The 11766-nt window shown below is 43.6% G+C and overlaps 1 protein-coding gene across 1 annotated transcript; it reads left to right on the top strand.

Moving 5' to 3' along the window:
- Window positions 1–423: 423 nt before the first annotated feature.
- On the top strand, window positions 424–11345 carry rasl10a (RAS-like, family 10, member A). The gene is made up of 3 exons (XM_037481293.2): window positions 424–1923; window positions 8911–9035; window positions 10734–11345. The coding sequence occupies exons 1-3, from the start codon at window positions 1708–1710 to the stop codon at window positions 11002–11004; spliced, it is 612 nt and encodes a 203-aa protein (XP_037337190.1). The 5' UTR covers window positions 424–1707; the 3' UTR covers window positions 11005–11345.
- The last annotated feature ends 421 nt before the right edge of the window (window positions 11346–11766 follow it).

Here is an 11766-nt window from a genome sequence, read left to right as displayed (position 1 = left end):
GTAGTCCAGACCTGAGTAATCCATAATATTGATCCTAATGTGATGAATGCTTACCAGTAGGAGGCACCACTGTATCTCTTCGAGGTAAAGACTGGAGTTATTGTACACCAAAGATAATATAAATGTAACCAATTACTGTGATGATTCATTTACTAACTATTTAAAGATTCTAAATTTTCTAATCCAATCATCTTCTGGGTGGTTGTGAAACATTTCAGCTGGTGTTTTGCATCCTGCAGTAGGAGACCTTGTAGTTTTGTTATATTTGATTCATCAGGGACGAGACAATCTGCTACAAAATCTATTTAACAAACCCACTGAAGACTCCATGCGGTTAAACAAAGACATTTACATTAATATGTCAATGATTGTATGAATATCATATTTTAATGAATTTGCTGAATTTTCACTGTTTTGGTGGTACAAAATGCAAATACATTTCAAGTTCCAATGTGTTTCTTGCCACATCTGTGGGCTTTGGAGACACACTTTGTCTGGTTGGATGAACGCCTTTATAAGCGACCCTCTATAAACCAGCGCCACATGGAACCGACTAAAGCTGCCCCGGCAGGTTTCAAGCTCGTCCCCGGCTAGAAACTCCTCTTAAATCCTTCCTCGCACTTGTCTCGGACTGGATTTGTCATCCAGCAGTGACCGATGGACCCATCGCCCCTGCCCTGCCCGAGGACCCTCTTCCTCTGACTTCAGTCAGTCGGGGATGTGATGTGCAGCCTTGCGCCACTCCTCCGTGACCCTCACATCGAGATGATGCACACTGGAGGTGCTGTTCCCGTGCCGTTTATTTGCAGCGTATGGGAGCTCGAAGCTGTCACACGCCTCGCGCACGACATCCTCCTATTGGCTGAGAGGGGCAGGGGGATATATAGAGAGAGAGCAGTCTTTCACCAGTTCATGTCTCTCCAACGACACGCACACAGACACACACACGCGCGCGCGCACACACAGGGCTCGTTAATAGGCTCCAGATGCCTTGACAGAAAACGCTCGTCTGCGGGCTGCGCGGATTGCCTCTTCGCCTGTGAACCACACAGCCGTGAATCCATCTTTCTGTCTTCGACTGAGAGGAACATTATGGGGTTGTGTGCAATTTCAGAGCACGTGGAGAGCGTATTCGCCAGGCGGGGGGCTGTGCAGAGGTGCAGGGGAGAGCATCGATGAAGACACAGAGGGCTCCTGTGCGTTTGGGCAAGGTCAGAGTCTAGTCTGGATGAGATTATGTCCACGCCGGGACAACAAGGACGGACTTTTACGCATCCTCACTGGGGCAGAGGTCGCCCGGGGATGTCCCCCGAAAACCAAGAGTTTTTTCTCTCTACGTTGGATTGCCGACGCCGCGAAAATCCCTCCATCCGAATGAACACGGTTGCGCTTTATCTTTGAAAAACCCTCGCGCTGCATGGCTTCTTTCTTGTCTCCTTCAGCCCGGAAACAAAGTTTCTATCGCTCTGCGCGACGTGTGCATGATTCTATTCGGCCCGGATTCTTCTCATCGCGCGCAGTTGAGCCCATTTAAGGGCGCGTTCGAGGCTGCAGGTTAAAGACAGGGGGAGGAGGGGGGCTTCACCGGGGGTTGAATTCCATCAGAGCGACAGCATCACAACAGCGGCAGCCAGCTGTGTTTCCGGACGATCACATCTGTCGTCGGTTTGTCGTCGCTGTCCATGGTGCTGAACTCGTGCTCCAGGAATGGTGGAGACGCTGAGTATCGCAGTCATCGGTGCTCCCGGAGTGGGGAAAACTTCTATAACCCGCCAGTTCATCTATAACGATTTCTCGGAGGTGTACACGCCCACCAGGACCCGATACGTATACAGACCCTCCGTGATCCTGAACGGGAACATGTATGAGCTGAAGATTTTGGACGTCCCGCCAATCTCCTCCTTTCCGTCCAGCTCCAGTCAGGTACTTGGATTGAACTTTATTTGGGAAGGATTCAAAAAGGCTTTGGTGATCACTCCTCAGATTGCCTGAGTTTTTACATATCTTCTTAATTTCCCATCTGTTCACAGCTGATACTCAAAGGCAGAAACACCGATTTTATTTATCCCTCTAAAGTCCCCAGTCTACTAGTTGCTATGGAGACTCGACTGATTTAAAGCCTAGAGAGCTTCACTTTACCATTGTAAACTAACTCTCTCTCAGTCCGCCATACGAGGGAAGAGTGTCAGATTGAATGTTGTTTATTGTCTCCATACTTATCAGTGGCAGATATATTCAGATGAGTTGAGGACAGTATGACGCTGTTGGGTTGAATCTTTCTAATACACACAGCAAACAACAGCAGGACTGTGCTGCAGGCGTCATAACAGCAGCCTGGTTACACTCCCACTTTAAAAACCGAACAGGCTGCCCTTTTGTTCATGGCCACAGGTCACATGCATCTGATTGCAAGTTTGTGTTCTGTAGCTGCAAATGCCAAAGGTTTTAAGCCACTTCAACTCTTCTTCATTGTCAAGGATTGGGAACATTGAGAAATTATCTCAAGCTTTTCTCTCTAGAAGTTTAGTTCTTAAAAATCATTAACGCATGCTGTCGTTGTTTTTTCTGCGCGGCCTTGAAAATAATCCCTTCCAAAGCATTGTAAATCGAAATGATGGGTGTCAGTAAAGCTGAAATCCAGAGAGAACGGTATGTAGAGACATATGCCTTCATGGAAGCACTGGTGACAAACTGTCTTATTCTGTGCCCTAATGTATTTTAAAGTATGGCCAAACACGATATGCTACGTCAGCATTGTTTAAGTTTGCCTGATTGTGTATCTTCTAAAGTTTTAGTCTTTTAAGTCAGAGATGTTCCTGCATCGGAACTCAGCCTCCAAACGTTGTGGCCGACTGTTGAACCCTCATACTGGCTCCATCTTTTAAATTTAAATTGCTGTGATCTCTTCACAATCTATCAGGCACCAAAAGCTCTTTCAACATTTGTTTGTGCAGGCGGTTGTTGTTTTAAGACACTTGGAAAGAAATGTGATCTATCCTTTAAGATATTTTTTTCTTTTTCTTTGTTAAGTACATTAAGTCCTCGGGTATCAACACCCACTCCAAGCCTCTTATTCACTTGAGGAGTTTGTTTGACTTTGTTTGTTGAAAGGAAAGCTCCTGAAGCTCTCTAGATAGAACTCTCCAAGGTCACCACCCCCGACTCTGCTGCTGCCTCTCCCGTCTTTTGTGTCACGTCTAGCCCGTCCGTTTTTATCGACAGAGCAGGTGCCACTGAGGCCCAAAGAAATGAAAAAAAGCCTCTTAAACGAGAAGCCTCTCAAAATTCATTTTTGCTGCACCCTCGGAAAGCCCAGTCGTGTGGTAGAAAACAGGCACGGTGAGAGCCCAGCAGGATCCTCGTGTCATGCCTCTGCAAAGTGACATGTAGCTTGATTTCATGTTTTGTTAGGGAGGTCCCACTTTGTGCTTCATTGTTTCCTGCCAGCAATGATTCTCTTTGAAAACATTCTGATTGAGTTTGTTCTTTCCTCTGCTAAATGGTGCTTAATCAGTGAACATCGGACAGTTGAGCAGAAAGAAGATGAGTCCGATGAGTTCATGTGGGAGTGTGAGGCCCGATGTTTGAGTCACACAGCTTTCATCATTCGAAATCATGCTGTGTGAACATGTCATGCTCATTTCAAGAGCCGCTAGCACACGCCTGTTGGCCCTGGTCCGCACTGTTCAGGCAGAAAAAACCATTAGCTCAATGCTGCCACAACATTTCTACCAGACAGACATCTGGTTACTCATTCGCTGAGGAACGGCCCTGCCAGGCCTGTTGTACTCTTTCCTCGCCCCCTCCTCCTGTCATGTTCCGCTGTTTTGCTTCATCCCGTGACGTCCTTTATTAACAGCGAGAGCAATGATGAGACACGCGGCTTTTTTTGGACTCGCTGTGTACTCACCCCGTGAGCAGTGAAATGCAACCTGGGTCAGGAGAAGTGGACGGCACAAAGAGGGCTGATTGAAATTTACTTGCAGTACAGAGCAGATAAAAGAAAAGCAAAGTTCCCCGCATGAATACTGCGGGGAATAAAAGACCAAGTGAGGGGGTAGTAGGAATTTGCTGCAGTCAATTAGAAAGGTTTCACAGAGTTTAATGGACACTGTTAAAGTAATGCTTCTCAAAGTGAGTTTTTATAAGCAGAAGGAAGAAGCTGCAGAAGGGAGTGAGTCAGTACGCCTTCATGCTTATGTTGCGTGGCAATTTCCCATCGGTTCAGATTATGTTTAAGAGAAGAACAGTGACGTTCTGGCACGGCGCTCGTGACCTTGTTCTAACTAGATTGCAGACAGACATTTTTGCACTTTCCAGTGTTGAGACAGGCAAGATTTATTTTCTTTAACCGCAAGGCTAGATTGTGGTGTAATAATTTGTTTTTGTTATTCTGCTCTTTCTGGAAACGGTCTCAGTTATCTCTGCCGATGCTCACTGTGACAACAGGGTGGACTTATTACTGCTTATTATATCACACTTGTATTTTTGTCTCTGGCAGAAGTGGGAGTGTGCATCGTGAACCTTTGAGGGTATAAAAAGAAGGAAGAAATTGGGTTTCAAATGCTGAAGTTATACAATACACTAATACAAAGTAGACATTTTACTGTAGTAAATTTAGTAATTATCTGTTCTTAGAATAGAGACATTTAAATTATTCTAAACAAAGATCAGTGATGATGGGCATCTTGTTATATGAAAGCATCCTGAAATCATTTAAGATTTTAAAATACATAGTTGCCTCGTTGCAGTGTTATAGATTACCAGCAGGGGATGGTCACTATAGTGTAACAAATGGAAACGGAAAGACACTTTCAGTCCCATGAGGGGTCCAGTAGGAGCCCCTCTAATCCCTGCTAAGTAATATATTATACTTATACTTATTATAAGATATAATAATATATCTTATATTGTTTGCTTTGTTCCCTTCATAAACCAAAATGATTATTGTTCCAAGAAGATATTCCTAAAGGAGCCTAACGTTACACAAGAACCCATCAAAAGTCCTTTTCTCCACATCATCTTCAATAAGATGGATTAATCAAAAGAGCAAGAAAACCCACCTACTTTAATGGCCTGGCATGGGTCACCGCTGAGTAATGGGAGTTTCATCGCTGGGGAATGTAATGACTTTTAAATGCATGTCTGCGTGGACCTGCGTGTGACTGCTCAGCAGCCATCCCCCCAACAGGTCACGAGGCCTCCCTCCTCCCTCCTGCTTTGGTATTGATCCACGACAACATGCTCATTATCCTGAAGCTGCCTCCCCAAATATCAAGAGACACGACAGCTTAGCCGTAGCCCGTTAAAAACAGTGGCTTGTGGTTGTCAGGGAAACATGTTGTGTTTGGCTCTTGAGGAGCAAAGAACGAGCTGCTCTCTTTGTGCACTGCGTTAAGAAGACCGACTGGAGGGTCCAGAAAGTGTGGCGGCGCACTTCACATTCACGCTTCTACAAGCACACTCCTGCAAGCGCACACAAATAAACAAGCCCACACATGCATTTTACATGACAGTTTATCAGATGTGCTGAAGCAATGCTTCACCTCTCACCTTTTTATTTCTTTATTTTGCCTATATTGTTTAGATGCAGATACGTGATGTTTCTATTTTTAGCCAAATTTAAAACAGGACTTGGATGACAAAGACATTTTCAGATGAGAACACATGCTGCTATTTTTAGCATTGCAGTGATGTGTTGCTGCAACTGAACTCATTGCGGTCATCTCACCACATCAATTGACTCAATTATCAGAGTGGAGATGAAATGACTATTACAACAGGAAAGGGTTTCTTTGGCAAAAATAGGTGAATATTTTTTAAGGTGCTCAATATGACTTTAAATAGTATGGGATACTCTAAAATAAAAAGAAGATATTACAGATAAAGACTGCGACACCCTATCCCAGTTTCAGAAAAGCAGTAATCTTGTTGAGGTACAGAGAACATATTTACATTTATACTAGTTTTCACTACACAGTTACCCTTACTCTCTTCATGAAGCTACATGTTTGCCTCCACTCTGATCAGCCTCATTATGTCTCTCTTCTGAGAGGCTGTTTCTTCCTCACACTCATCCAGACACAAACGCTCATCTAAATTATTCCTGACAACAATGTGTCAGCATTTTCTCCATTAGAAGTTATGCTGATCATTGCCTTCTCCCTCACCTCTCCCCTCGTAAATGATCATTTAATCTTGTTTGTATCGATAGCTTGTACAGTAAGTTCATTTTAAAAAAGCCAGCGATTCATGTAATTGTATTTCTTGCATTATTATTTCAGTTTGCACTATTTGTGGCAGTGAACACCACATGAAACATCAATGCACTGATCAGGTGCACCAGTTAGAAAACACAAAGCATGAGGCACGATAGCTTTGAACATCCTGCTGTTTTATCAGTGGTCGTTTGTGGGATTAGTTTTATGTTTGAGGGGAAATATTTTCACATATATTTTTAATGATATTGTACTCAACAATTAGACACCAATACAGCTTATGAGGAGAAACAAACTACGATAGAACTGATAAATGCTGGTAATTCTAGTACTTAACATTAACATTTTGGGGCATAAACATATGTGTTTTGTTGACGAGGAGCAGATGAGTGCATTCGTGGAGTTGCCGCTGGTTGCTTGGCAATTTGTCAGAGATAAGAGCTTCCTGATCCCAGAATAGCTCTTTTCCTTCCAATCTTTATGCTAAGCTATCAAACTGTGTGCAGGTGCATTCACGCATATCAAACAGTAGTGAAAATAGAAGACAAAAAATATATATATTATAAACAGAAAATATGTATTTACTGTGACCTACTAAAACAGTATTAGATAGTGAGGAATCGCACTGCTGGATATTCCATATTTAATGAGTTGCACTACCCAGTGATGAATAAATACGGGCATAAATGCTTGAGTGTAAACATTTGTTCATTGTATTCATACAAAAGTCTGAAGGTAGTGCCTTTAGTCAGTGTTAGTATAGTGCTAATAGTGAGGTGGGTTGGGGCTCTTTGGTTTTTGAGGTGTTCAGGATGAGATTATAATTCCACTCTGGACTTTATTTCTGTAAAATCACTTCTTCTTCTTCTACATTAGGTATGTCATCAGAGAAATAATGATGATGGTTTTGATGGAACTGGTAGGACCAGGCCTGTTCAGTATGAGGTTGAGGTGAACCGTTGAAAATCTTAGATGGTGCTGAACGCACTGCCACACCAGCCCTGGATCATATCATTGGAATAGTCCCCAATCCCCCTCTCACTTTAGCATCATTGATGCTTCTTTTCCGGTTGTCTCCAGCAGCCCAGGGCTGTGACTCCCAACCTGAAGAAGGGTTTTACGGACTCATTTATAATCCAGGACCTTTGATTTGGGAAACAATGGATGGATGAGTCAATGGTGTCATTGACCACACATTTCTCCATGTAATAGAGAGCAGTTGATGTATAATCCTCCAAGCCCTAATGCTCAAACATATTCCATTTGATACTAAAAAAACCTTGAGCTGTGAGCAAGCTCCTTCAGGCCGTAATTGTCTTTGTGATGGGTCGAGTTTTTCACCTAATGGGGGTATTTGCTGCAGTCAAGAGTGGGGATTAGTAGCGGCAGTGGTGCTGGGCTGGAACCATTCTCCCTGTATCCACTGTTATATGCCTGCATATATTTAATTAAACGGAATAGAACAGTCGCAGAGGGTCCTTTATTCATCTTTTGTCATTTCTCACAGGGCTGCGTTTGTTTTCGCATTCCCTCGGCAGAACCCTTCTTCCTGCCCCACAAAGTTCTTTCATTTCCCTCCCCCTCTTCTACCCGATCAAACGCTTCTAAACTCATTGCCTACTGACGGAGGCAGGAGGGCTGGTGGTGTGTTGGTGAGAGTTTTAGAGAGACACAGCGTGAGTAGAAGAATGGGTCACTGTGTGAGTGAGGTGCAAATATACCCCCTCATGCCATGTGCTTTAACCACAGGTTGAAACTCATCGCCATGAATCATCGTTTGGAGCCCACTGCATCAATTAAACAGTTAAACAGGGTGAATGAATTTGTCCTCTTCTGCAGGAAAATGCTCTGTGTTAGCTCATTCTATGAGCTGTAAAGTCATGTCCTTGAGCATGTGCAGTTAAGACACCATGTTTTATGACTTGATTCTAGGATGTGGGACTGATGCCAGTTCCACGACATCATTGACTCTCCGCTCTATTTGACAGGGGGGGGGGCGGAGGCAGGCGACCTTGCTTATGATAATTACAGAAACACTTGCCCCGTACTGTTCTGCTAGCTGGTCTCTACTGTTGTTGTATTGAATAAGTCTGTGCATTATGCGCTGGTAGATCTGAGAGGTCGTTGTGAAGCGCAGCAGTTTCTTTCAGCTGAGTGGTGACAACGGCATTTGAACACGTTCAATGACTCTCTCATTGCGTCATTTAAACTGTACTAAATGTGATGTTTAACATGCAACATTTACAATGTGCATCATCTCAGTTTAGCTTGCTAAGCTAACATTTACTGATTAGCACTAAAATAAAATAGTTCAGCTTAGGTATTTGGGTCAAAAGCCAAAGTTTTTGACAAAATAGATTTTGCCCCCGATGGTGACAGTTAATTAAAAGTCAGAGGATTAGCATTCGTCCTGACGCGGACAAAAAGTGTGAACCAAATATGATGGAAATCTGTCTAATCTTTGATAAGACATTTTACACAAAACCACAAATGCTCATTAATGGTGGCGCTGGAGGAAAAGTCAGGGAATCATAGATTATCAGAGCAATTATCACTATCCAGTAGTTATTGACCACATATTTCAATCTGCTCCACAGTGCTGAACCTACCTAAACCTGAACAACAACAATCTCCAGGTCTTACCCGCATGCGAGTTCATTCATTCCCGTTTGTCTCTGTGTCTGTCTGGCAGGAGTGGCTGGATTTGCGTTGCAGAGGTGTTCGCAATGCCAACGCCTACATCCTGGTGTATGACATCTGCTGCGTGGAGAGCTTTGAATACGTCAAGATGATCAGACAGCAGATAGTGGAGCACAGGTATGGTCAACCGCTTACCGTGAGCCAGCTGGATGCATGACGCAATGACCTACAGAGATTTAACCCTCCACAGTGATGTCTAACGATCTCCCTATGTCATCCGTCTGGAGACGCCATGTCATCTCATTGCCATCGCTTTTGACAATGTGACAGTCTGCTTGTGGTGATACATTTTAATTCAGCACACTCATCTCAGCATCCTGTAAGTAAGTCATGACATTTAATTCTGGCATTACTGCATGCAAGATGCCTGAGATGTCATTAACGATTACTCATATTCTTTTTAGAGATAGTTCTGTTTTTTGTTGGACAACAGCAAGCATCAGAACCAGAGGGAAAGGTCTCCTGGCTGGCTTTAGACCATTACAATAGAAAAAATGGACCCAACATTATTTGAAAAAAGAAAAGGCGTCATCGTCCCCGCTGTTGGTTTCCCCGAATGTATAATTAACATATTGAAAGATTTGCTGCAATGCTGTAAATAACCAAACTGCGACTGTCCCCAAACACCTTCCTGTTTCTGCAAATGTGTTGCAGTGGTGTGTAGATGTATGGACTATGGCAGGTCACCATTATCAGCGGCTGGCGAAGGAAAGGTCAATCAAAAGTAATCATTGAAGGAAAGGCAAGTGCAGAGAAGTAGAATATACAATTTAAACTGAAATAATGAAGAATGGATTCATAATACAGTAGGAGGTGGCTGTACTGTAGATGTCAACGAAAAAGATCATTTATTTTTATTTTGCTATTCTATCTGCTATTAATATCTCTGTACTGGCCAAATCTGTTCAAAAGGAGAAGCCTTCCTTCCGCGCAGAATATGGCACTGTTGGGTCTGTCACTTCTGCATAATTTCCCCAAAATTTTCCACACAGCCGAAAGCACTGATTCACACAGATACAGTACATCTCGTTCTGCTAAAAGACTTGATAGCCATGCAAGGAGATATTTTAAATCTGTTACATCCTGTGAAAAGGAATAAAGTGAGATGATTACTGCAATGTGTTTTCCCATCCTACATCTTACAGAAACTTCAGCTCAGTGGCTTGAAAATGGTATCGTACATTTTTCTCTGTCTTTCCCCTGCGTCGAGCTTTATGTGCATCCGGTGAGGTAGAGAAGGACGGACAAAAACCATCATTAAAGGTCTCAGCTTTGCTGACTTTGGCACTCAACCAAATGGGAAGCCGGAGTAAAAATCAATGTCATTGTAAAGAATCTGATTAATGAGCCTTTTTCCCTCATTGTATTTTCTTTACAATCTAATCCAGGATTTAATCTGGGCGCTTAATTTTCTCAACACTGCTGTAGCAAATGCTCCCACCCTTCTCAGCTTGCATTTCCAAACAACCTCCAATCAGGCTACTGAAAACGTTCGGGACTGATGATGTCCACCCAGATGTTAATGTTTTTAATTAATTCTGTAGAATAACACATACAGGTTTCATATCACTAATGTATTTCTACATCTGGCTTGCCGTGTATTTTCCCGATGCATAAAGCTGTAAAGCAGTTGCTGCAGCGTGTGGTGGGAGGCCCTTTGAGCATGTGTGCTCTAATCCTCCAGTCCACCCCCGCACACCTCAGAAGGAGGAGAAAAAAACGCAGACATGCCCAGCCAAGGGCTGTGACGAATACCAAAATGATAACAATGCTTTTTCTAAACCAACCTTCCTTTCCATTTTTTTGTTCCTGCAGGGAAAGCAGCAACAGTGAGGTGCCAATCCTGGTGGTGGGCAACAAGAGAGATCTACAGCGACAGCGATTCATGCCTCGCAGGGCAGTGTCAGTCCTGGTGAAGAAGACCTGGAAGTGTGGTTATGTGGAGTGCTCCGCCAAGTTTAACTGGCACGTAGTCCTACTCTTCAAAGAGCTGCTGGGCATCGCCGTGGCTCGGGGAATGCGCCAGAACCACACCTCCATCCGTCTGCAGGGGGCACTACAGAGGAATCGCTGCGCCATCATGTGACCCAGAGAGCACTCTCCACCCCTCTCACGCTGCAGTGGAGAATAAAATGACTTTTTATCTAAATGGCTGGAAAAATACCCTGTGGCCTCCTGCTTTACTGAGCTGATTTTTCATAATGAGGTTTATTAGTCTCTTGCACTGTAAAAGACCCTCAAATTTCACTCATAGCCATCCAAACACTTCCTGGTCAGATTGTGCCAAATGTGTAAATGAAAAGAAAGAAGTAGGTGGGAACGCAGTGGAAACCAATAGTACTAGCATAGCACAGTAATTCTTTGTCATTTGAGACTTTGCTTCCCCACACAGCAGCTCTCCTTGAGCTTTGTCTCGTGGCCGGAGCCGGGCCTGGCGAGGTGGAGGCTCTGTTTGTAAGGCTCAAAACCGAGAGGCAGCAATAGTGAGTCTTCCTTTTGAATTTGTAATATTTCAAGAAGATCAACGAGCAAAAAAGAAAAAAGCTAATGGTTTACTTCTGAAGGGATTATCCCACAGTGTACAGTCATGATTAGATGAAATTTAATTTTTTCCTCCTGTCTCTGTTTGAAACTTTGCCTTTGGTCAAAACTGTTTGTTCAGACAAATTGGGGATTTAAGGTCGTCTTGAATGAGAAACTGCTGCAGTCCCTATCACGATTTAACCTGCTTTAACCTGTTCCCTCCCCTCACTCAGTGTGGGTTTCACGTTAAATCCAGGCACCCGCTGACCTGCAGGAGGCTGCAGAGCCTGAAAAGAGTGTTCAGGCCATGTGGATGTTTATATAT

This window comes from Pungitius pungitius, chromosome 5 (genome assembly GCF_949316345.1).
Source record: "Pungitius pungitius chromosome 5, fPunPun2.1, whole genome shotgun sequence".
In the NCBI taxonomy this organism is placed as follows: Eukaryota; Metazoa; Chordata; class Actinopteri; order Perciformes; family Gasterosteidae; genus Pungitius; species Pungitius pungitius.
Note: the sequence above shows the minus strand (reverse complement) of the source record. Positions and strands in the feature narration are given on the sequence as shown.